The sequence below is a fragment of the Indicator indicator genome, chromosome 7 (assembly GCF_027791375.1).
Source record: "Indicator indicator isolate 239-I01 chromosome 7, UM_Iind_1.1, whole genome shotgun sequence".
Classification (NCBI taxonomy): Eukaryota; Metazoa; Chordata; class Aves; order Piciformes; family Indicatoridae; genus Indicator; species Indicator indicator.
In genome coordinates, this window is record NC_072016.1 from 2,144,224 (window position 1) to 2,171,516 (window position 27,293).

The 27,293-nt window shown below is 43.0% G+C and overlaps 1 protein-coding gene across 1 annotated transcript in view; it reads right to left on the reverse strand.

Annotated features, from left to right (window-relative positions):
• PLPP4 (phospholipid phosphatase 4) overlaps positions 1 to 27,293 on the reverse strand; it is a 64,969-nt gene that overhangs the window by 16,809 nt on the left and 20,867 nt on the right. The window contains exons 3-6 of the mRNA XM_054382309.1: positions 22,996 to 23,104; positions 18,233 to 18,323; positions 15,034 to 15,097; positions 13,348 to 13,472 (exon numbers count right to left, since the gene is read on the reverse strand). Coding sequence (XP_054238284.1) covers positions 13,348 to 13,472; positions 15,034 to 15,097; positions 18,233 to 18,323; positions 22,996 to 23,104 — 389 coding nt within the window. The remainder of the gene's footprint in view (positions 1 to 13,347; positions 13,473 to 15,033; positions 15,098 to 18,232; positions 18,324 to 22,995; positions 23,105 to 27,293) is intronic.

Below are 27,293 nucleotides of genomic sequence, written 5' to 3' on the forward strand. Positions count from 1 at the left end.
GTCCTATCACTCCCTGACACCCTAGAAGTCCCTCCCCAGCTTTCTTGGAGCCCCCTTCAGATACTGGAAGGCCACAAGAAGGTCTCCTGGAGCCTTCTCTTCTCCAGACTGAACAACCCCAACTCTCTCAAGTCTGAATAAATTTGCTTTTCTGCTAGACCTTAGTACAGATATAGTATCTAGCCAGAAGGTTCAGATCATCAGCTCTCTAATACAATTTTCTGTCACTGTGGGATTTATGAGGCATTTAACCACAAATAATCTGTGTCAAGAGCAATTTTTTCTTTCCAGTATTACGCTGGAATATACCAAGTGCCACAGATTGCATCAGGATAACTTCTTGCTTCCTGCATGCTTCATCAGTAGCATCCTTGATAACAGATCACATCCTGCTCAACTATTTGCCCTTACACTCACCATGCCAAGTACTTGCATCAGTCTTTTGGGGCTTTGCATGTGATTTAACCTTTGTTTGAAGCACCTCAGCACAAGCATACAGATTAGCACATGAAACACAGTTAAAAGTCATACTGAAGAATACCTTGACAGGCAGAAACATTTACACTAGAGAATTGTAATGCTTCTGTCGAACACTTGTCACAGCATGGTAGGCAGTGCCAAAGGCTTTCACAGAATCACAGAATATTAGGGGTTGGAAGGGACCTCGCAAGATCATCTGTTCACAAGCTGCACCAGGGGAGGTTGGGGCTGGACCTTAGGAAGAAATTCTTCACAGGAAGGGAGATTGGCCATGGGAATGTGCTGCCCAAGGAGGTGGTAAGAGTCACTGTCCCTGGAATTGTTTAAAATGAGACTGGATGAGGCACCTGGAGCCATGTTTTAGTTGATCAGATGGTGTTGGGTGATAGGTTGGACTTGATGATCTCAAAGGTGTTTTCCAACCTGGTTAATTCTGTGATTCTGTGGTCCAACCTCCCTTTTGATGGATTACACCAGTGTTAGTATTGCCTGAAAACAAGACCCACAAATACCTCTAAAAAAGAGGCAGGGAAACCCCAAGACTGTGCACAGCCAGAGCAGAAAGAGTTACACAGAAGATCTCTGCTTCTCTTTTCATGCTGTAAGAACCAGGAGGAACACACTTGCTACACGGCAAGTGCAAAGCAATGAAGCCTGACCTATCCACCATTTGCAAGACGAACTCACCATTGCAGGCTTTATGTAAAGAAAAAGTGGTTTGGGGGGAAAAAAAGAAGCAAGCAATCTGAAGCCTTCTTCAGCTACAAGTGAAACAGCAAAGTGAACCAGAACACCAAGAGGAGAGCAGCTGCACAGCCACATTGTACCACTGCTGAAGCCAATGCTGAGCGCCAAACTTGCAAATAACTTGTAGTAAAGTTTCTATCTTCATTTCCAATTCAGTCTAGATCCTCTGAAGACAACAAAACCAAAGCTGCTGTCCATTCTGGAGTACACAGTAGAACTGGGATTAATCTCTTTAATCATGCAGAGAAAAGGAGAAAATATGTTACCATTAAAAAAAAAAAAAAAAAGAAGCTATTGTGTTAAGTGCTGAAGTGTAAAATGCAATGCTTGCTATGTAGGATAAATACCAGCCAGGAAAACCAAAAAGTCTTTGGAGGCCTGCTTGAGACATATCCACAATTTGAACCTCAGAGAGACTAGCAAGACTTGATTTATCATGAGAGCTGGGAAACTATAAACCTAAAAGAGTTCATCTCACAAGCCCCTCATGAATTCAAACAGGCTTTGTTATTGTGTACTGAGGGGTAAATATGTCAGAGAAGAGGTAAAAGCATTCAACATAACCATTCCTGAGGATACTCACAGTTTGAATTAAGAAGCCAATAAACCCCACAGGAGATTTCTTTTCTCCCCCTTGCATAGCTATGAAACCCAATCCCTAAATTCTACTTTAGGAGGATGACAAATTTCAGAAGGACACTTCCACACAGCTGTTAATTAAGAGATTTATCTTGGAAATAGGGGAGTAGCAGCAATTACTGCCAAAATCCTGTGTTCTGTAGCTCATCTGTTGCTTAATATGCTCACTTTCAACTGAAGGAAATATGATTATCCTCCATGAAATTGCCAGCTAAAGATAATTAACAGTTCAAATTTAGATACCTAACTGTAATTACATGCACTGCAGTAATATTTTCTATAAATTATCACAGGATAGCAAACTATTCCAGGGAAAATTCTATCATTTCTGTGCCCCAACACACATTAATCATTTTAATTTTCCCAACAAACGAATGGCTTTTAAACTCCAAAAAGTCTTTCCATTTTTACAACTGGCTAACCTCAATTATTCAGTGAAGAAGGGGAGGAGGAGTTAGCTGTCCTTTCACTCTAAAAACATAGTAATTCCCAGTTCCTCCTTTTCTTTTCAGTGACACAGCAAGACACACCACAACCACCATAGGCATTTAATTAGTGCTTCATCAAGCAACTCTAGCACAAGCATGAAGTGCATCATCAGATTTGAGATCATCTGGGAAGGCAGCTCCTTGGGGGTAGTACAACAGCCATGCTCTATTCAGAGATAAATCACACTGAGTGGGACAGTTAATTGTAGAGATAAGAGAAAATAAAATGCCAGTCAATAGCACAGGTGCTATTTCTTTTAAGACCTACTGTAGTAGTCCTTCACTGTCTAAAATGACAACCCACACCAAGGAGACTCCTACTCCAACTAGCAGAGACATTTTAACTAGTGTAGAGGGGAAAAAAAATTTTGGAAGAGCTTTCTTTCTCCTACCCCCATAATTAAGGAGTGGACTGGACAGAAAACTAATTTAGGAGAAATGTTGAGAATGTTTTCTGCCCAAATAAGCAGAGTTTAGCCAGGATGAATGAGATGCATCCAAAAAAAACATACAGAGACCAGTATGGGAACCAGTTTTTGAGACTCTAACTGCTAGAGGCATTTCCAAGATATGCCATGTAATATTTTCTCGGTGACAGAATCAAGGCCAGACATGCTCCTCATATTTTACTCTGATCCACCACCTACCCTGCCACCAGAGAATTCCCTGGATACAGTAATACCCTCTTTTACATTCAGATTCTATCCTCTTTGCCCTACTAAACAGTATCAGAAAGTGATGAATTAGTCTATTGCTTGATAGCATAAATACCTTTTAGCCCTCACCATTAGAATTTTTTGTCTTTACAATAACTAGTAGTCCCATTTTTCTAGGCAGCATCTTGCTTGTGTTCATCCACACAAATTTAACAAATGAAGGAAGAAAGCCAGAGTGGGAAGGAATAAAATAGAATGGATTAGACTAGAATAGAATGGAATGGATTAGATTAGAATAGAAGGGAATAGAATGGATTAGATTAGAATAAAATGGAATGGAATGGATTAGATTAGAATGGAATAGAATGGATTGGATTAGATAAGAATGGAATGGAACAGATTGGATTAGATTAGAATGGAATAGAACGGATTGGAATAGAATGGAATGGAATGGAATAGAAGAGAACAGAAGAGAATAATTTTTGGTTGGAAGGGACATGACAATTATCTAGTCCAACTGCCTGACCACTTCAGGATTGGCCAAAATTTAAAGCATGTTATTAAGGGCATTATCCAAATGCCTTTCAAATTCTGACAGGCTTGGGGCATTGACCACCTCTCCAACAGGCTTGTCCCAGTGTTTGACCACTCTCTCCTAACATCCAGTCTAAACCACCCCAGGCTTACCTTTGAACCATTCCAAATCATCGTGACACTGGATACCAGGGAGAAGAGATCAACAAAGAAGAGAGGCTAAAGCAATGAAGGACAAAGTGGCTAATCACCACAGAGAAACTCTTGCATCACTGAGCACCCCTCACCAATTCAAGTGATGTTTAGTCCCAAGTGTCTGTGGAAATGCTATGATATCAAAACCAACCAGTCAACCATTCTCATTTCTATTGTCTGATTAATTCCCTCAAGAAAATATTCAAAAGATTCTTTTTTTCCATCCTCCCATCTTCCCTGCAAATGATGCAATTATCCATTGGCAGCTTCACTCACGACTCCAGCTTACATCACCTTCCAGAATCATAGAATCAGTCAGGGTTAGAAGGGACTACAAGGATCATCTAGTTCCAATCCCCCTGCCATGGGCAGGGACACCTCACACTAGAATGATCTGAAACTTCTCTGGAACATGTTCAGAGAAGGGCCACCAGGATGAGCAGAGGGCTGGAACTCCTCTCCTATGAAGACAGACTGAGAGAGTTGGGGCTGTTCAGTTTGGAGAAGAGAAGGCTCTGAGGTGACCTTCTTGTGGCCTTCCAGTATCTGAAGGGGGCTACAAGAAAGCTGGGGAGGGACTTTTTAGGGTGTCAGCTAATGACAGGACTGGGGGGAATGGATCCAAGCTAGAGAAGGGGAGATTTAGATTAGACATTAGGAAGAAGTTCTTCACCATAAGAGTGGTGAGAGACTGGCACAGGTTGCCCAGGGAGGTGGTGGAAGCCTCATCCCTGCAGGTTTTTGCAGGCAGGCTGGATGTGGCTGTGAGCAACATGCTGTAATGTGACGTGTCCCTGCCCATGGCAGTGATGGTTGGAACTGGATGATCCTTGGGGTCCTTTCCAACCCTGACAACTCTGTGATTCCAACATGATCATTGTCCAAAAGTTTCTCCTTGTTTTAAACAGAACATTGGAACTGCAGACATTTAAAAAAAACATTGTCTGAGTTCAGAGGGAACCAAGTGAAAACTAAAAGTCTGAAGAGAAAATCACCAGAGAAATTAGTTGCTTGCAACAAAGCAGTATTAGTTTTAAAAATATTTCACAGCAATATTTTTTTTTGCCTAGGTTTTGCTAGATAATGAAACACTGCTTTCATTCTTTGCTCATTCCTCTGCAGAAAGGAGTCAAAAAACCCCTTCTCCTCCTTACTTCTCTGTAATAGCTGCTGCTTTCTGGGTAGAGCTGACAGTAACAGCAAACTCCAGATGAGGCTTTCTGCAGATGTTCTGTACTTTTCTTTTTCTGAAAATATGTAATATGTTTGATTTCCTGCATTTACCTCACAGCTTTTATCTCAAGAAATGTTTACTATCCCCTTGTTTTCTCTTAATGACTGAGATTTCTTCAACCTGACAAATCATCCAGCCACCTCTGAAGAAAGGTACCCAGCGTTTCAACTTTACAATTCAATTTTGAGGTTTTTACTGATTCATTTTTTTTCTTTTGCTTGCAGCAGAATGGTAGTTAATAGGCTTGTTTTTATTGAAATAATTCTGGATTGACACAGGGTTATTTGCATTACAAGAACAGGTACTTATGTGAGTCAGCTCTATTACTCTTGCTGCTCAAAAGGGTTTTAAGTCAACCAGTGGCATTTGGAGACTAATCACAACTAGCTCTTGTACAGCAGGAAACAAACACCCCAGCTCATGAAGGTGATCACCCTGCAGGCTGATTTGAAGTCCACATAGAAACAGAACGGTTGATTTTACTTCCAGGTAGCTCTAGTCCAGGCAGATCACTCTCATGCCTATTCCAGTTTATTCTTAGCATGGGCTTGAAGACCACACCAAGATGTGAAACACAGTGATACAAGAGGGGATTGTCCACAACCCTGTCACCAACAGCATCTACCTTACCAGAATGAGAATGTTGCCACAGAAAGTCTTGCCTTTAGTTTCTACAGACACAGAAAAAGACCTGATTAAGAGCAAGAACTCCTAGCACTCACTCCTGATCAAACCTGATCAAAATGTTTCACAGCTGGATGGGATTGGGGGCAAATTCACACACAGATATCAGCTTCTAATCCTCTGAACAGGAATTCTGACGAGACCTATGATTCCCTGGTTTTCTCTTTGCAGAGGGGGATGACAGAATATCATAGAATCATAGAATCAGTCAGGGTTGGAAGGGACCACAAGGATCAGCCAGTTCCAACCCCCCTGCCATGGCCAGGGACACCTCACACTACAGCAGGCTGGCCAGAGCCTCATCCAGCCTGGCTGCAAACACCTCCAGGGATGGAGCCTCAACCACCTCCCTGGACAACCCATTCCAGGCTCTCACCACTCTCGTGGGGAAGAACTTCTTCCTCACATCCAGCCTGAATCTCCCCACTTCCAGCTTTATTCCATTCCCCCTAGTCCTGTCACTACCTGATATCCTAAAAAGTCCCTCCCCAGCTTTCTTGTAGCCCCCTTCAGATACTGGAAGGCCACAAGAAGGTCACCTCAGAGCCTTCTCTTCTCCAGACTGAACAGCCCCAACTCTTTCAGTCTCTCCTCATAGGAGAGGAGCTCCAGCCCTCTGCTCATCCTGGTGGCCCTTCTCTGGACACCTTCCAGCATGTCCAGAGCCCTCTTGTAATAGAGGCTCCAGAACTGGATGCAGTACTCCAGGTGGGGTCTCAGCAGAGCTGAGCAGAGAGGGAGAATCACCTCCCTTGACCTGCTGGCCACACTTCTCCTGATGCAGCCCAGGCTCTGCTTGGCTTTCTGGGCTGCAAGTGCTCACTGACAGCTCCTGTTGAGCTTCTCATCCACCAGCACCCCCAAGTCCCTCTCCTCGGGGCTGCTCTCCAGCCAGTCCCTGCTCAGCCTGGATTTGTGCTTGGGATTGCCTTGTCCCAGCTGCAGGACATCCTCAACTAGATCAGGTTGCCCAGAGCCCTTTCCAGCCTCACCTTGAATATCTCCAGGGATAGGGTCCCAGCCACCTCCCTGGGCAACTTGTTCCACTACCCTCATAACAAAGAACCTGCTCCTAACATCCAACCTACATCTGCCTTTCTCTAGTTTGAAGCCATTGCTCCTCATCCAATCACTGCAGGACTTTGTAAGCATATCATGACACTTTCACTCATCAAGGAGGTAATTAAAAAACATAACAGCTGCTGTTATTGTCCTCACAACCAAATACTCTTATTACATGCTTCATTTCAGATTTCTGATTAAGTTCTGATTTCTTCAGCTGTAGTCAACAGTAATCTCCACAACTTTCCTTCAGCCAATATAATACAATGCAGAAAAACAAACAAGCAAAAACACACATGCAGGAAATAAGTGCTCTTGCACAGCACTATGCTAGCATTCCACTCTGGAAACTGCACAAATGAAATTGGTATCTTACTGCAGAGAAATTTCTTCAACCTTGATTTCACCTTGCAAAAAGATGAAGACACTTCTGCAATGAAAAAAGATTTCTATTAAAAATATAAAAATAATTTAAAAAAAAAGAAATCAATGGCACAATTTAGCCAAAAGTCAACTTTTCAAACTCATTTAAGCAACTAAATTGCAGCTTCAAAATAAAACCATGTGTCTTATTTGTTTTGCTGCTAGTTCAGCACTTTTACACAGAAAATGTTCTTTTATTGATTCTATTCCCATGCATCTATCCAATCCAAGATGAAAATGTAAGTTGATTTCTGCAGCCACTGTGAAATTCAACTGACTTCCATCAAGCTTGGTTTGCATTCACTTGATGTCAGCTCCACAGGCACCAACTGGGACCTTTCTGTTTGGGACCAATAGGTGACACCAACCTCCTGCAGTTCAGCAATGTCCTGATACATGCAAAACTCAACTGGACACTGCCCTGAGGAATCTGCTCTCACTGACCCTTCTTTGAGCAGCAGGTTGGAACTTGATCATTTCCAGAGAGACTTCCAGCATAACAGTTCTGCAGATCATACTAGAAGCTGAGGCAACCCAGACTAGCAAGGGATTATTCATTTATTCATAGCAGCTACCTCAATTTCAAGATGCATGTGTGGGTACTCATGACATTCATGAGATCCAGCTGCCACTGACCAATACCTAATCTGTACAGGTTGCAAGGAGGTTAGATCAACGAAAAAATTCTTCACTTCTGAGGGTGACTCCAGCTCCCAGAGAACTTGTGGAGTGTCTGTCTCTGGAGGCATTCAAAACCCATCTGGATGGGTTCCTGTGTGATTTAATCTAGGTGATCCTGCTCTAGCAATGGGGGTGAACTTGAGGAGATCCCTTCCAAACGCTACCACTCTTTGTGATTCTGTAAATTAAACTCATCAAGCCATTCTTTCTTCCTTCAGCACAAAGGTATCAAAACCAGTTTCTTACAGCTTTCTCAAGTCTATGACAGCCATCCCTTGGTTGAAAAATGCATCTTAAATAGCTCTGTCCAATTCAGGAACAACACCCAAGTCTGTGACAGCAATCCCTTGGCTGGCAACTACAGATCAAACAGTTCTGAACAATTCAGAAACAACACATTTAAAAACAGTCACCAAAACCTGAGCCCCAAACTCTGACAACTGCAATCTGCTTGCAAAATATTTTGAGTAGAATAAGAGCCTAAGCAGAGTTGTATCTTGATGAATGAATCAGTTCCTCTGAGAAAGCAACAGGGTCAAGAATTTGGCATTTCACTCACAGGATTCACAGGATTGTTGGTGTTTCTAAGTGAAATGTGTTGTTACTGTTATTTACTCATACTTGCTTATCCAATGACTGCACAGAATCATAGAATAGTCAGGGTGGGAAGGGACCTCAAGGATCGTCCAGTTCCAACCCCCCTGCCATGGGCAGGGACACCTCACACTACAGCAGGTTGCTCACAGCCACATCCAGCCTGCCTGCAAAAACCTCCAGGGATGAGGCTTCCACCACCTCCCTGGGCAACCTGTGCCAGTGTCTCACCACCCTCATGGGGAAGAATTTCTTCTTAAAATCCAATCTGAATCTACCCACTTCTAGTTTTACTCCATTTCCCCCCAGTCCTATCACTACCTTTGTTTTTAAGGCCAGGCTGAATGGGGTTCTGGGCAACCTGCTGTAGTGTGAGGTGTCCCTGCCCATGGCAGGGGGGGTGGAACTGGCTGAGCCTTGAGGTCCCTTCCAACCCTGACAATTCTACGATTAAGATGTGGCAATTCAAGCCATGAAAAAGTGCTCTAGTAATGAGAAGAACAGTGCCTCCTTCAGGGCATGAGCTGAGTCTCAAAGTGGGTGACAGGTAGTTCACAACATTTCTAGTGAGTACTCAGGGTCAGGTCAGGCCATCTCAGGGTGTCAGCACTGTCACTCTTGTCATACATCCCTGAACTGAGCACAGCACTCACAGCACCTCAGCCCTTCTTGTTACAGGCATCATTCTCCATGGATAAGGTTTTAGATCCTGGTGTAACAAAGCTTTTGATTGACAGTCTGCCCAAGGAATGCTCTCAGAAAAACTGTTCTGAAGATGAAAATGGCTCTTCCCTGATGCTTCTCACCCCTCTGTATGAGCTGCCTGGCACCTTTCACTTGTGATTTCTTTCTTTCCTGTGTTCAAGAAGAAGATACCAAACTGTAGTGGGCTACTTGTAACTATTATTCCAGGAGAGGTGCTATAGTTTATGTCAACTCTCATCCTTCCCACTTACATTTCTACAGGCCTAAAAAATAGAAGAAACCCACACACATGATAACAGAAACAAAAAACCCCAAAAACCAACCAAACAAAATCTTTTTCAAGTGCTGCTTCATGAATTCCACAGCAAACAGATGACAGAAACCTGAAGAACGGAACTGCTTTATTGTACTTTGGAGCAATCTTACACTGAAGGAAGGGAGAAAGGAGCCAAGAAAAAAAAATCTTGGACTGAGTTTATAGAAGTTTACAACTGCCTATATGTTAAGAAGGCAGGAAAAGCAGCTTTATAAAACTGAGATAAGAGAATAATTTTTCACAGGGAATGAGAGGTAGAAGAGGAATGGTTCATACATTGCACAGAACAAAATACAGAAAATACAGAATTATAGCAAAAATTTCAAACACCAGTGATTATATCCTCAACATCCTTATTGCTTCATTGAGCCAGGAAGATCTGTGTTTCCCATGGTACTTTTTTAACTCCTCAGTCTAGTAGGGGGTGAAGGAAGAGCAAGAAACTAGATTCATTATCACATCTATAAACTATCCTTGATAAAAAAATCCTGACAATCCTGCTTATCTAATTTCCATCCACAGAAGGAGCAGAGATTAGCATTATGAGATTCTCAAATGAAAATGGTTTCTTTCTCTGCTATGAGGCTAAAATATGGATGGATTTTAGGGCTTCAAAACACAGTCTTGTCAGAGACTTGGATATTATAACACCAGGCTTCAAACAGCAAAGAGCTTCCGGCGGATCTGCCTCCTTTTAGCACATGCTAAAAAAATGCCTGCATATGGAGTATCTTTGCATTCTTATCATGTTGTAATCCAAGACTTTGTGGTGGGAAGCACAATCAGCTCAGACACATGCTAATATTATATTATCAGCAACCTGGATGAGGGATTGAGAGTACCCTCAGCAAGTTTGCTGATGATACAAAACTGGGGGGGTTGGTGACACCCCTCAGGCTGTGCAGCATCCAACATGACCTGGAAAGGCTGAGAGCTGGCTGCAGGCAAACCTCAGGAAGTTTAATAAGGACAAGTGCAGGGTCCTACATTTGGGAAAAAGTAACAACAGGCACCAGGACAGGTTAGGGCCTACCCTGCTGGAAAGCAGCTCCACAGAGAAAGACCTTGGAGTGCTGGTGGACAGCAAGTTCTGCATGGAACAACAATGTGCTCTTGTGGCCAAGAGAGCCAATGGGATCCTGGGATGGATCAAGAAAGATGTGTCCAGCAGGGCTAGGGAAGTTCTTCTACCTCTCTGCTCTGTCCTGCTGAGACCTCACCTGCAATTCTGTGTCCAGTTTGGGGCTCCCCAGTTCAAGAGAGACAGAGAACTGCTGAAGAGAATCCAACAGAGAGCCAGGAGGATGCTTAGGGGACTTGAGCATCTCCCCTGTGAAGGGAGACTGAGAGCCCTGGGGCTGTTTAGTCTGGGGAAGAGAAGACTGAGAGGGGATCTGATCAATGTCTATCAATAGCTGAGGGGTGGGTGTCAAGTGGAGGGGGCCAGGTTCTTTTGGGTGGTTCACAGTGATAAGACAAGGAACAATGGGTTCAAACTTGAACACAGAAGATTTCAGCTCAACATGAGGAGAAACTTCCTTCCAGTGAGAGTGACAGAGCACTGGAGCAGGCTGCCCAGGGGGGTTGTGGAGTCTCCTTCTCTGGAGACTTTCCAAGCCCACCTGGATGCATTCCTGTGTGGACTACCCTAAGTGATGCTGCTCTGGCAGGGGGTTGGACCTGATGATCTCTTGAAGTCCCTTCCAACCTCTAATATACTGTGAGACTACTAAGTGATGGAGAAAGCTGTTCTCCTCGTTGTGATCTAAAAACACTGGGCCATCACTCAGCTCCAAGTGAATTTTGTGTGAGCTGCAGCAACGTAAGTTCAGTGCTTAAAGAAACCCAATGCTAGTTAAAATTGAAACCCAAGTGTGCATCCTGTGGCTGCCCCCACTGGCAGAAGGACAAAGCCCTTTGCTGTGCAGTCTCAGTAAGAGAAGCAGTGCTGTGTGCCAGAGCTAACCAGAGCCTGCTACACACACAGTGCTTCCTCTGTGCAAAAACAAAAACATGCTGGGTGTCCTCTGCAACTCAGCACTTCACAGCCTCGGTGTAAACTGCTGCATTTTAGGGAAGTGACAAACTGCAACACTTGCTGGGGGCTAATCTGTAAATCCCAGGGTGTGTGTATACCTGCACTCACTTAAAGCCTTTGTTGTTACACATCGACAGAATGCTTAACCAAGAGAGCTGCAATTAAGTGTGACAAGCAGATCTGAAGACAGACTGCAAACAGCAATAAATACCATTTTGTTCTAAACAGCACACAACACACTCTGCCCTTCTCTCTTTAATGCTTATAAACAAAATCTGAGACAACTAAACTGGTCTGTCGTTTAGGACTACAAACAACTACTGCTCCCCTTATCTGTTTTTGAGACTCAAACAAGAGTAAAGGAGAAAGATCAGCTCTGAATTTCATTAATCTCATTACCCATCTTGTTTGCAACCTATCATTCTGCACATTTAGACAATTTGAAGTTATTCCTATACCAAAAAAAAAAAAAAAAAAAAAGCAGAAAGCCAAATTCCAGAAATACAACTTCCTGGTATTCAATTGGCAGTTCTTGGAAACAGACCAGCACAAGGTACAAACAATACTGGCCAAACAAAAGCAAAAGAGCTCACAGAAATCAAGTTATTTTACAGATGAAAGGAAGTTTTATTAGACACTCGACACAAAACTCTCTAGAGATCATCTCCTAAAGACAAAGAAAGGAAGCTTTGGAAACATCTGAGTTAATACAGCTAATTCAATCAGCCATGCAAGTTTTAATAAAACCATCTAAATGTCTGTCAGAATAAAGCATAAGCAAACAGTAACTGATCAAACCATCAGACCTAGATTGAGGACCCCCTCAAATGGAGTGACAAATGACTCTGCTGTCCCAGAAGCAGACAAGAAATCACAGAAACTCCAAATTGTATTGTACCAAATTTACCTGTTTCCTGCCCACCTGCTCCCCTAAATGAGTTACTATTGCTACCCTTGTTTCATGCTACCTACTTCTGTGCTGTCATGCTGACAGAGAAGTCAGGACATTCTATCTGTTTTCCTCTTTCCTATTGCCTGAGCTGGGAACAGAGCTGTTATTTAATCCTGCTGGTGCCCAGGCAAAGCAGTACAGTGGCAGCAGGCATCTGAACATGGAAGTACAAGAACCCCTCCGAATCAAGGGCCCCACAGACAAGGATCCCTCCTCTAGGCACAACCAGCAGGGGATGCCATCGAAAGAGTAAGAAAACCATGCGTGAAGGAATCATCCCTCTACTGGCATATCACAGTAGCTTCTAGTGCTGTAGAAACTTCTTGAAGCTCACTTTGTACCCAGTTCATTAGACTGGACAGCATCAAAATGACACAAAGTGATCTCTGTGGGATTCTTTTATATCCCTTCCACCTTCAAGCGTATAACCTCCCCTGAAGAAAGTTCAATGATAAAAGAAGTGGAACTCTTCGTGACTTAAATCTGGTTTCACAGATCTAGTACTTGAAAGACATTAAGCAGATGTTTTCAAAGCTATGCAGGTCAAACATGTCTTGTCACATTTCATACTTCAGTGGAATATAACAAATGAATATTTGCTGTATCGACAAAGGCCACACACAGAGCTCTGGACTGGGAGCAGGTAGTCTCTCAGAACCACAGGTTTCTTTAACTTTGAATAAGTGCTTTACTCTACTGATAGTCCTCTTGGTGAAGTCAAGTGGTTCTCAAGATAAGGAAGGGTCACACACAGGCTCACAACTTTCCAGAAGGAAACTTCTGGGAGTGGTGACCTAAGACACAAGTCCAGGCTCCTCCAGCAAAAATCTGATTCCCGACTGAACAAAACAAGAGCAATTCTGAAACACAGCTAGGAGAGGTTTGTACAAAAGAGGTGCTGCATTTAAAAGGAACTTACAGGAAGAGTGGATACTCGGAAAGCTCTTTCTGCCTTCAGACACCAGATCTGGATCACCTGTGCAGTGCATTTCAGAGTTCATTACTCCATCTGGAAAGCAGCGGTAAAAGAAATCGGGACGCGGTCTACAAAAAACACCATGGATATTAAAAATAGAAAAGCTGTAGTAACAAATAAACCTCAAAGTGATTATCACATTTACTGCTCATTAAACAGAGTTCATTTCCTCCTGCCTTAGCAACAAAAATCACAGAATCAATGAAGCTGGAAAAAAACCCTTAAGATCATAAGAGTCCAACAGTAAGCCTAACGCTGCCAAGTCCACCACTAAACCATGTCCCTCAATTCAAGATCACATTTTTGTAGCCAGGCTCTTCTCTCAGCAAAGCTTCCAGTGCAGCACACAAGTGGGAGCTGTCTCTGGAAACAAACAGGCAGGGTTACTCTTACGTAAAGCAATCAATCTTGTACACCACTTCCAGTGGCAGAGCAAAGCAGCACAACAACCCCAGGAAGCTGCACAAGTCTTGCTGACACTTCTAGCTGTGAACAGGACTACAGCTCAGACTAGGAGATTTGCACCAAAACAACCACCAACTTCTAATGCCAGCTTTAATGATGACTGACTGCACTGAACAAACCTCCTGAATTTCTTTCCATCCTGCTTTGAGCTAAATGATAGCACCTAGGTCTGACTGCCATCATACTGATCCTGAGCTAATAAACCATGTGGAGAAGAAGCAAAGTGAATGACCACAGATTCAGAGACAAAATGACAGAGCAAACAGTTGTATTGGAGTGCAAGACAAAATGAGCTCATGTCTGCCTGAAGAAGGTGGTGCAGACATTCTTCATTATATTTCAAAAGCACTCTTGAAATAAAAGTGCCAAGTGCCATTATTGTCAGGACATCAGCACTGTAGCAGAGAGGCTTTACCACAAACCAAGCACAAATGCTGCTTCCTCAATGCTGAATAATAAGTAAACAACAAATGCAGCACTGGTCTGTATGAAATAGTGTATGAATTCAAATCGAGTAGAAAATCCTCAGTTCAAATGAGTCAAAATTTTTGAGAGGTTAAAAAGAAAGCCAAAACCCACCTAAAAAATTATTTTCTAGATAATTTTGTTTGCTAGGATTTTTCTGAGCCCTTCATTCAAATTTCTGTTTCCCCAAGAAGAGAGCCTGCCAAGGAGTGCACTTATTCCTCAGCTCCAAGGCTTGCTCTGCCATGGATCTTGATGTTACCTGGAAATAATCATGTTCAGTAACATGCTTCACACAGTGTGAGCATTGGGTTATAGAGAGGCTCAACTGATTTCTATTTGATCAGACGTGGCACTGGCATCTGAACTCCCTCATGGCTCTTCCCTTCTGTGTTGCCAATTTAATGAACTGATTTCAGCTCACTCCTTTCCTTTCAAACTCCTTGTTTGTTTGGATCCCCCAGCCAGTCAAACAAATAACCAAGCACTGGGGCACAGATCCCTACCACAGCTGGATGTCACATAATGAAGTCATACAACACCTGCACCAGGGAAAGGACAGCTTCACAGGGGCCTATTCTAATTCCATGTGCTTTGGAACAGCAGTCATCTTTTCATTAAGATATATTCTATCGGTCTATAGCTGTCTCCATTTCTCTTAACAGCTGAAGCTATCATGTATAACATGACAAAACTTACCTTCCCACTATTAATTTAATTGTATTTGTGCAGACACCATTCAGAGCTAGAGCCAAGGAAACAGCTACAAAACAAAATGAACAAACAGAACAATAACCTAAATACCAAGCTATAAATTGCAGTGTTACAGTATTTGATTTACAGACTGAAAGTTACACTGGACTGACAACTGAGCCATTTTTGCAGCCCTTTTCTTATTAACCAGACTAAGGACAGAATCCAGAGCATCATCATAATCACAAGGCTTACTTTGTTCTGCTTTTACTCTTGAGAAATCTTCTTTCTTTTTGCGTGTCATGCCATCTGCCCAGGCATAAATCATCAGGTAGAAATAATTATTACAGGATCAAGTACTGTGTTTATTAGCTTTGCAATTTATTAGATTAAAATATTACTACACTCTTTGGGTCGAGGAGAATTCCTGTAGAGACCTATACAAGTATGTCTGTGTGCAGTTATGTATGTATATGTATGGATATAGACGTATCTATATCTCTATGTATGATGCAACTAAACAGTCCACTTTCAGGCTAAGAATTGCCTTTTGGCTAAAACTAGAATGGGATGATTTTTTATTTTTTCTTTCAAAAGCTGTGGATATCTTGACTAAAACTGTTGACATTTTCCCCATACATTTGCTCCCAGGATTAAAATCTGTGTAATAAAGAGGAACTGTCATCCTAGGCATGACTGAAACATCATTCTTATCTCTGCTTGCATGCTGAGGCCCCAGATTTCTGTGCAGAAAAAAAAAAAAAGCCTGTGCAGATCTTTGCCTTGATTTCAGTGGATCCAGCACATGTACTCCTTATGATCTAAAAGTGATTTAGTGCTGCTGTCCACATTGTAGCTCCCTGTTATAACACAAGAGTCACTGGATTTTCTTTCCCATCAGAAAAAAAACCAAACCAAAACAAAAAACAACCAAACTGCTTTCAGGCAAATCTCTGATTTCCAGCAGAACACTTAGAGTAATATAACTTTTGATTGTGACAACCACACAAATGATTTTCTCATTGGACTGCTGCCCCAGATGCTGCCTTTTGGCAGCACTCATCTCGTCTCCATAAAATCTTTGCTTGAGGCTATAATACATCATAATGTGTGTGTGTGTTATAGAATCTATTTTTCATTAGGTTAAACCAAAAAAGAGGAGGTCCTCCATCAAAGGAAAAAACAAGGATCTTCTCAGACTATAGCAACAGATACCAGCAAAAATAGAAGAACAAATCAATCCTGAGACATTGTTCCAAAAAGTCTTCCACTTTCAACACCTATGTTCACAGTGATCCCTCAATTCCATCTTCTCTTTTTTCTCTCATTTTTCTCTCAGTTATTTATGGTAGCATGGTGAACTGGAAAGTTCCACTGAGTCAAAGGCATATGAAGCAATGGACTACATTCTATGGGAGATGTAGAGACATCTGCTTTCCTGAGACATGCAGTACAGTTTACTCTTTGTCTTGATGAGAATGAGTGATGGAGAAACTAATCCAAAGCTCCTCTCCTTCTTAAATGACAGAAAGGGAAACTCAGAACTGTGAATGTATGCATTTTACACATCAGTTATTTCTACTGAATGGATGTGTCAGTAAAATATCATTATAAGGCATTTCAGAACTTACTACAAATGACTGGCAGCAGCCAAAACAAAATTAGAATCTTTTCACGCTTGTGTTAGAGAACTGGAGAAAGGACAAGCTATGGAAACTCAGTCTTGTCTAAAAAAAATGAAATAATTAAAAGCAGATACATAATGTTATTCATATCCCATCCAGCTAAAGTAGGGCTGAGTATCAGTTTGGCCTTACAATCTAATGGACAATAAACTAAAGTATAAATGAGACGGTCAAGCAGAAGTTCTGAATTAGGCACATTACAAACACACTGCCAACAAAAAAACATTTGTAGTTCTTAGTGCTTCAAAGTATCCTCTGGCAGTGAAAGTGCTTCAATTACTTTTGGACTCTGGCAATATCTATGTAAAAAGGATCTGGGCATATGTGACTAAAAGATTTCCAAGGACAGGCACAGCCAGAATTAGCTGGAATAGTTTAAGACTTGCCCTCCCCACTGTCTACCTGTTCCTCTTGCTGAAAGTCACTGCCTACAACTGTAATTAGGACTCACCAATAACAGAGCCATAGCAGTTCTCAGTCCAGGATTAAGTGCACACCTAACTCCAGTGGCAGTTTAAGATGAGACATCAGTTTCTGATCAGAAAAGCTGAGCCAGGAGCACGGACTTTGCACTGGGGGACAATAAACTCCAGGAGAAGGTCAGAGAAAACAATGAGAGGAGTAATTCTCTACACTAAGCAGCTGAGTCTCACAGCACTTTCCAGTCAAACCCTTAATTTACAATAGCTGCAAGTATAAGTAAGAGGTAAGAAACAGATTGGCTGTGAGGGAAATTTATACATCTGAACAGTCCTTCAGATGGTCTTGTCTTTGCTGATCAAATTCTAGCCCTGGATAGCTAGATTGTGGAGTGTGGCAGTTTTAGGCTGATGCCTGGGAAATTTTCCACAGATCTTGAGTAGAAAGTGGTAGAATGTAAATAAATTACCATTGGATGCAAAAGAACAATAATGATAAGGTCTGAATAATCCCATTGGTCTGATAACTAATATAAAGTGAGCTGTATAAACTCTCTCTCAGCTCTTCACTCTAGCAGATACCAGCTGGTGGCTTTTGCTTGGCTGTTGCTGACCTTGGCTGCATTCTTCTTGTGGCTAAGCAACTAACAAGTTACTCTCTGCTCTTCTCTTTTCCCTTGTACACGGGAAGCTGTTGGTAACCCCAGGGTGTTCTGCCCAGGGTGAGGGGTCTTGTGTTGTTTATAAATTGTACATACATGTCAATATTGTATATTTTGGACACATTCATTGCATTTCCTATTTCTAGCTTTTAGTTTTGCTTGTAAATAGAGCTTTGTTTGCTTCCATCTGAGCTGGTCTGTTAATTTTAGTTTGGGGGGTAATTTCAACCCACCATATGGACTTAAGGCATAGAATCTGTACACTTAGACATATACATAAAACCAAAGGCTTTTAGAGGTGGCTTGCAACTATAACTGCACTGAACACTAATAATGGACTGCAATGGAGACAGGTTTTCTTCAAGGCTTAGATGACAACTCGAATCAATCTGTGATAGCTAGCAACACATTTTCCAGCTTGAAGTACAACATACATTACCTAAGAAAGCCTCTTTAATTTCAGTCTTGTCTGTCCGCCGGATTATTTTCACCACAAAAATGACTGCTAGTGGTGTAAGGAAGGAAATTGCCTGCAAGAGATAACAAATACCATGTGTGAGAGCATCAATTCCTTTTCAGCCCAGCAGATGAACAATTAGTTCCAGTTAGCTCCATTTAAACTGGAAGGCTGAGTGATCTTTGTCAAACTCCTGACCTTAAGCAAAGTGGGATGATTTGTCTTCACAAGTAGAGGGCAATGAATACATTAAAACGGTAATGTAACTGTGGGCTGTAATTGATTTGTAATTGCCTGGAGCTGCATTTCAAATGTCAGCTTCATAACTGAAAAGGGAAGAACTGAAAAGGTCCACCACGCTCATACACTAATCCATACAGACCTTGGACACTCCAGGCTCTGCTCCAGAAGGCAGCCCACCCAGGCTGTGCTCTCGAGTGAGACCCTATTCAACAAAAGAGAATCCAGCAGCAACATCCTGACATATGGAAATGCTCTTTACTTTCTGTTTTTTATCTGTCATTCTTTAGTGCACTGAAATCATGTCTTTATGATACTTTCATTTGGATGTGGAGTGAACTGTGAGGCTCGACAGGGCTCTGGGGAAACTGATCTGTGCTTACTGCAGAGAGGGTTGGAGTAGATGACTTTTGGAGGTCCCTTCCAACCCAGACCATTCTATGGTTCTATGTTTTGTTCAAAACCAGCAAAACAACAGCTGAACATCTACAAGCATACTCACTCGTTAAGCAGAACCATTGTCAGCACTGTAGGAAAGCAATTCCTCCCAGAAGGAAGCTAAAATGGTCAATGCAGACCGTTGCTTTCCACAGACAGCACCATCAGAGTAATTTGGACTATGGTGGATGACTTGCTGTAAATGTGACAGGTATCCAAAAAACAGAATCACAGAATCAACCAGGTTGGAAAACACCTTATCAAAGACCTTGCTGAGGGCATTGAGAGTACCCTCAGCAAGTTTGCTGATGATACAAAACTGGGGGGGTTGGTGACACCCCTCAGGCTGTGCAGCATCCAACATGACCTGGAAAGGCTGAGAGCTGGCTGCAGGCAAACCTCAGGAAGTTTAATAAGGACAAGTGCAAGGTCCTACATCTGGGGAGAAATAGCAACAGGCACCAGGACAGGTTAGAGGCTGCCCTGCTGGAAAGCAGCTCCACAGAGAAAGACCTTGGAGTGCTGGTGGACAGCAAGTTCTGCATGGAACAACAATGTGCTCTTGTGGCCAAGAGAGCCAATGGGATCCTGGGATGGATCAAGAAAGATGTGTCCAGCAGGGCTAGAGAAGCTCTTCTACCTCTCTACTCTGCCCTGCTGAGACCACACCTGCAATCCTGTGTCCAGTTTGGGGCTCCCCAGTTCAAGAGAGACAGAGACCTGCTGAAGAGAATCCAACAGAGAGCCAGGAGGATGCTTAGGGGACTTGAGCATCTCCCCTGTGAAGAGAGACTGAGAGCCCTGGGGCTGTTTAGTCTGGGGAAGAGAAGACTGAGAGGGGATCTGATCAATGTCTATCAATAGCTGAGGGGTGGGTGTCAAGTGGAGGGGGCCAGGCTCTTTTCAGTGGCACACAGTTATAAGCCAAGGAACAATGGGTTCAAACTTGAACATAGATTTCAGCTCACCATGAGGATAAACTTCTTTCCAGTGAGGGTGACAGAGCACTGGAACAGGCTGCCCAGGGGGGTTGTGGAGTCTCCTTCTCTGGAGACTTTCCAAACCCACCTGGATGTGTTCCTGTGTGGACTACCCTAAGTGATGCTGCTCTGGCAGGGGGGTTGGACCTGATGATCTCTTGAGGTCCCTTCCAACCTCTGATATACTGTGAGACTGTGACCTTTGAGATCTTCAAGTCCAACCTAGTACCTAACACCATCTGATCAACAACACCATGGCACTAAGCGCCAAATCCAGTCTTTTTTTTTTTTTTTAAACACTTCCAGGGACTATGACTCCACCACCTCCCTGGACAGCCCATTCCCATCTTACTTCCTGTCTGTATATTCTGGTCTGTCCTCCAAGAGCACGTATTTATTGTCCTCCACCAAATCAGTTTCTCCAAACACAGTGTCAGGGTGTTTTTCTTTAGTAGCTTGCTATAGAAACTATGATTTTGTTCCCAGCTGATCCTTCCATCATCCTTTCTGACTCAGACCTTCCATTGCAGTGGTAAAAGACAGCTTGTAGGTCAGGTAGTCCCATTGATGCTTCTTGGTGGTTCCAGTCTAAGTTAACCAATCCCTTTCTGGAACCCCCAAATCTCTTCGCAACCACATTTGTTCAAAAACAAATCAAAGCCTTTGAAAAGCATTTTTCTTTTGAATAAAAGTGAAAATGACTGTTTTGTGTTGTTTTGTTTTTTTAAACAAGGGGGAAAAAAATTAAGCATATGGTACCAAGTGGCCTAAGTAAGATTAATCTCTTTACTGAGACTGAAAAATGCCTCACTTAAAGAGCACCACTGAAATGAAAACCAGACAAGATAAGACACATTATGACAAAAGATGACTCTCTCCTTTTTATAATACTGAACCATCTCAGTCCTCATATTACATTTTCAGAATTTCTGAGCAGGGCACAAAAATGCACTATAATTGTTAATTTGGTAGTGCAGTTTGGACCAGATTTCTCTCACCTGCATCTGCAAAATACCTAACTCAGTGAGCCACACAGATTAAAACACAGTCTGGAGTCTGTTCCCCTTTTTTATATTTAGAAAGGCAGGCAGCACCAGGTTTTGTGCAAGAAGATTCACCATTTCCACTTAAAACTCTCTTCTGCAACAGTGTATGTGAGATTCAAGTTAGGATGCCAGTGCCACACACATTGCTGTTCCAGCAATGTTCACTGCTAGCTGTCCTCAGTAATAATTTCATTTCTGCTTTCAGAGACACAAAGTAAAAAAACTTACAGCAAAACCCCTAGAATTATTAATTTCGTTCTAGAAAGTAAAGATTACCAGCAGGAAAGAAAACAGAAAGGTATCTGCATTCCACTGTTGAAAAACATGTAGAAATACAGCCAGGCTGACAGCCATACAGTGGTGCTTTAATGGAGTTAGAAATCTTTTGAACAAGCAAGAGCAGCAGTAAGTATCAACAGAGAATATAATTCAAGTGGCAGCTTGTTCCAAAGCCCTTCACAATCAATCTTCAGAAATCTGGTAGAACTGCTGATTTCCTCATCTTTCACAAGCATTAGGATTTCTGGGGAGAGATGAAGAACTACTCCTGTTTGCAGAACATTGCTGTTCCTTACACAAAAGCATCAGGTGGAAGGCATTCTTTATTCTGCAGCAAAATGCACAAATAAAGAAAATCTGGCTTGCTACAGACTCCCGATTCTCCGTTTTGGAAAAAAAAGGTTCTGCCTGGCTCATATCCATAACAGATTTGGCAACAGTCTAACGAGCAATGCTTTCCTCAGATGCATCTCAGTAACGTTTCCTTTTCCAGCAGTGCAACATCCCAGCATTGCCTTGCTTTTGTAAAACGGACAAAGTCTCTCTCATGCATTATTCATTCTGGCAAGCCAGAGATATGCTAAATTTATAGGGACTCCCACATATTTCCATGTATTCAAGAGAAGCTGACACTTTCCAAGGCAAGCAATATCCACTGATAGAACAAGGCTCTGGTCTTTCCAGTCTTGCTTGCTACTCATGCAGACTTGTCTGATTTAGATCTGGGTTTGAAGTATTCACAACATTTCTCTTGGGTTCAAATTTCTCAGCACGTAAAATAACCCAACAGTTCAAAAAGTCTTAGAGATTGCTTTCTGGTAAGCCATAGCCACGTGCTTCAACATCAGAGTAGAAGACTAGCAATGAGAAATGCTTTACAAATTCTTTTAAAGACTCAGGCCTTCAGTTATGGAAACTTTTTTAATTAAGGAACAAACAACATGGGTGATTTGCATTTATTCTGAATTCAGGCCTTCATCTGAGAAGTAAAATTCTAGCTTTACTGAAGACACAGGAGAAAGATGAGTTGATGCAAAGGTACTAGGATTTGACCTCATCTGCCACTCTCATTCCTGAAAAAAATCCCCACTTTGGCTGACAAAGCTTTTGCAAAGCCTGACCTACTTGTTTTAATAGCCTGAACTATACCTGTAATTCCTCAGCATTTCTGTAGTGGTCTGTCTCACTGCACTCTTACATATGTAGCTCATCGCGATTGCTAGTGAAGGTTATCAAATCCATGAATTTTGATAACCAGAGAAAACAATACAATCTGACAGCCCAGTCTGTGCTGGGGAGAGCCAGAGGAATGGTGACAGCAGAGCAGCTCTAGGGCATATTGGGTATGATTGTTGGCAGAAGTTAAAATAAAGGTTTTTGTCCATGTGGGAGGCAAAAGAAGGAGGCAAAAGGAGGAGGCAAATACCTCAGTGCCCAACAATAAATGGGATTTCCAAGTTAAGCATTTAACCCAATATGAGAGCACAGGAAGGTTTTGTCAGGTCACCCAATCAGCTAATCCCAAAAAGCTTCTCCAATCCTTTCTCTAGGATCCATCTAAATCACCATTAGCCTAAACCAACAGTCATAAATTCAGGATGCTTTTCACAAACGCCCCAGGATTTCCTACCTTTTGGGAAACAATTGTCACTGTGATTAAAAGAACCATCCTGAACTGCTGAAAGATTTCCTACTGCTTCTCAAATGGAAGTGCACTTAGTTTACAGCCATCAAATGACCAGTAAAACCCTGAAGTACTTACAAACATAAGACGTGTAGGGATGTTGTCTGATTGCACCAAAGGATTTTTATACAGCCAGATCTCTTCTGGCTGGATAACCCGCTGGAATGGATCCAAAAATTCTGTAAAACTGAAAGACAACAATTAAAAAGACAATTATTATTTTATTTTCTTCCCCCCTCCTCCCCAGTGAAATGATGCCCCAAAATCCCAGAAGAGTCCTGCTGACATCAAACTTCCCCCACAGTTAATTATGGTCTAGTATGCACTATTTATCCTCATAATGCACTCCTATGCTACATCAGTGTACTAATACAAGCTTTACAAATAGAACCATAGGAAAAAGTAGGGCCTACAAGAAGGATGGAGAGAGACTGTTTACAAAGGCCTGCAGAGAGAGAATGAGTGGCAATGGCTTCAAACTAGAGGAGAGCAGATTTAGATTGGATGTTAGGAACAAGTTCTGCACCATGAGGGCAGTGGAACACTGGAACGGGTTGCCCAGGGAGGTGGTTGGGGTCCCATCCCTGGAGATATTCAAGGTGAGGCTCAACAGAGCTCTGGGCAACCTGATCTAGTTGTGGATGTCCCTGCTGACTGCAGAGGGGGTTGGACTGGATGACCTTTGGTGGTCCCTTCCAACCCAGACCATTCTATGATTCTGATTCTATAATATTTGAAAAGTTTATATTCTACCACTTTACTGGAGAGAATAAACTGTCATTTCATTCTGGTGGGTTTTTTAAATTATTTTTATTTGTGGGAGAAGCATGCAAAAAAATATTGTGAGATGGGAAAACTCATGCAGCAGGTGTTTTACATTGAAAAAAATATATACCAGATATAGAACACCAAATGTCACAAGCCAGACTTTGGATGATAGTTGTATTTGCAGAATGACAGAGCAAGGAGAAAGAAGCAGCCCAGACAATTCCTTCGCCTGATTGAAAGAGCAGATAACTGAAGAGAGTATCTCCAAACCAGACTTCTAAAATAGGATGGGCTCATAGAAACACTTTGTTTCCCCCCCTTTTTTCCTAGACTGCCAGTATTTTGATTCAGCTGTCAAACGTAAGAAGAATCCTGCTCTACCAGAAATGTATCACTCACCCAAGCTGACTTTTATTTTCATTCTGATGTCATTCAGCAACTTTATAAAACAAACAAAAAACAAAACACAAAACCAACCAACCAACCAAAATCCACACCCAACTGATCGAAGAAACAACCCTCACAGTTCTGCAATTATCTTATTCTGAAATGGAAAGCATCAAAATAAAATGTTGAGGTTGCCTTGTTACACAGAAAGGAATTTATTTCTGCAGGTATCTTTTGTCCAGCACTGAAAGAAAGCAACAATTGTGCTCTTGGACTGTAGTAAGAAGTTTCAAAAGCCTTTTAAGGATTACATAAATTGTCCCTCTTCATTTGAACTGTTTTCCTTTTTTTTTTTCCTCCATTGAGTCCTTCACTATCTTTTAACTTTTCTTAGATTTGAAGGTACACCAGAATTCCTGCGAAGTCCTTCCTTTCCACTAGGCACACCAGACTTCCTGGGAAGTCCTTCCTTTCCAGTAGGTACACTAGATTTCCTAGGAAGTTCCTTCTTTCCAGTAGGCACACCAAACTTCCTGGGAAGTTCTTTCTTTCCAGTAGTTACACCAGAGTTCTTGGGATGTTTTTCCTTTACATTACTCACGTCAGGGCTAGTTTACCAAAACTGCGGATGAAAGACACAGAAACCAATTTTCTGCAGATTGGTCTCACCTAACAAGCCAACAGAGCCAGAACACATAGGTGCAGTGGCCCAAAGCAGTTTTTTACAGTTGATTTCCCAAAGCTAAGGGTTTTAGACTTCTCCAAAACCAAGTTTCATAGAATCATGGGCTGCATCAAGAGAAGTGTGGCCAGCAGGTCAAGGGAGGTGATTCTCCTCCTCTACTCAGCTCTGCTGAGACCCCACCTGGAGTACTGCATCCAGTTCTGGAGCCTCTATTACAAGAGGGCTCTGGACATGCTGGAAGGTGTCCAGAGAAGGGCCACCAGGATGAGCTGAGGCCTGGAGCTCCTCTCCTATGAGGAGAGACTGAAAGAGTTGGGGCTGTTCAGTCTAGAGAAAAGAAGGCTTCAAGGTGACCTTCTTGTGGCCTTCCAGTATCTGAAGGGGGCTACAAGAAAGCTGGGGAGGGACTTTTTAGGCTATCAGGTAGTGACAGGACTAGGGGGAATGGAACAAAGCTGGAAGTGGGGAGATTCAGACTGGACATGAGGAAGAAGTTCTTCCCCACGAGAGTGGTGAGAGCCTGGAATGGGTTGTCCAGGGAGGTGGTTGAGGCTCCATCCCTGGAGGTGTTTGCAGCCAGGCTGGATGAGGCTCTGGCCAGCCTGATGTAGTGTGAGGTGTCCCTGCCCATGGCAGTGGGGTTGGAACTACATGATCCTTGTGGTCCCTTCCAACCCTGACTGATTCTATGATTCTATGTCTCTATGATCATAGAATTGTTAGGGTTGGAAGGGACCACAAGGATCATCTAGTTCTAACCCCCCCTGCCATGGGCAGGGACACCTCACACTACATCAGGTTGCTCACAGCCACATCCAGCCAGGGATGAGGCTTCCACCACCTCCCTGGGCAACCTGTTCCAGAGTCTCACCACCCTCATGCTGAAGAACTTCTTCCTCACATCATACAAGCTACAACAACGTTGCAAATAGAAAAAGCTGAAAGCAATTTGTAAAACAGAACAATATAAAACCATACACATGCCAAGCAGAGTCACAGGCCTGGGCATGACATCCAACACGTGTCACCTGGGAGAGCTGAGCAATAGAGTTCACAGCTACACTGTCCAGGATTTAACAGCTCCTATGAAGATATATCCAGGACCCATGGCCAGGATGTACTTCACCACTGCCATCTAAACAGAAAGAGATAAGCACTTGCATGCCTGGGCATACAAGAAGTTGAATAAGCCATTAGGGTTTCAATGACAACATCTTTTAGCCAGTCACAGCCTATCTGCCATGCTCTCTCAGCTATCTGCTGGTCTGTTTTGAGGCAGTACTCAAAGCACTGGGGCTGATGGATATGCCAAGGAATGCCTTGAAGCACAGCTATGTTCTTTGACACATCTAGGCCTTGAAGCATTCCTATTAACTGCAAGAAAGCAAACAATACACAAACATCTATGCTTCAAGGTGATGATAGCAAATCAGTGCACCAGTGCACTTTTGGAAACCGTGTCATACTATCAGAGTATCACAGTCTCACAGTATAGCAGAGGCTGGGACGGACCTCAAGAGATCATCAGGTCCAACCCCCCTGCCAGAGCAGCATCACTTAGGGTAGTCTGCACAGGAATGCATCCAGGTGGGGTTGGAAGGTCTCCAGAGAAGGAGACTTCACAACCCCCCTGGGCAGCCTGCTCCAGGGCTCTGTCACCCTCACTGGAAGGAAGTTTCTCCTCATGCTGAGCTGAAATCTTCTGTGTTCAAGTTTGAACCCATTGTTCCTTGTCCTATCACTGTGAACCACCCAAAAGAGCCTGGCCCCCTCCTCCTGACACCCACCCCTCACACATTGATAGACATTGATCAGATCCCCTCTCAGTCTTCTCTTCTCCAGACTAAACAGCCCCAGGGCTCTCAGTCTCTCTTCCCAGGGGAGATGCTCAAGTCCTCTAATCATCCTCCTGGCTCTCCCTTGGACTCTCTCCAGCAGGTCTCTGTCTCTCTTGAACTGGGGAGTCCAAAACTGGACACAGGATTGCAGGTGTGGTGTCAGCAGAGCAGAGCAGAGAGGTAGAAGAACTTCCCTAGCCCTGCTGGACACATATTTCTTGATCCATCTGTGCTGGTTTGGGGCCAGACACAGATCCTCTCTTGCCCCGAAAGGGACAAAAGAATGAGACTCACACAAACGGATTGGAGAGTGATGGAAAGTTTAAACGGATAAGCAATTGGTGAAGCTACAGAGAACTACAAACTACAAAGCATAGTGACAAAGAGTATCCCAAAGCGTACAGAGCCCGTTACATTAATTCCCAAAGCTTCCCAATCCTTCCCTTCTTCCCACCTGAGGGTAAACCCAAACCCCCCAGGGCTCTTTCTTCCCCCTCCCACTGCTAGGCAAGTACCCCCCAGGGCTCTTTCTTCCCCCTCCCACTGCTAGGCAAGTCTCAGGCTGGCCAGGTCTGAGACTGCTCCCCCCCTCCATTCTCCTCCTGGCATTAGGCCTAGACAGGCCTAAGTGGCCTTGAGGATACTCCCCCGGCATTACCCGATAAGAGAGGACATCTCCCACGGGGGCAGAGAGGGAA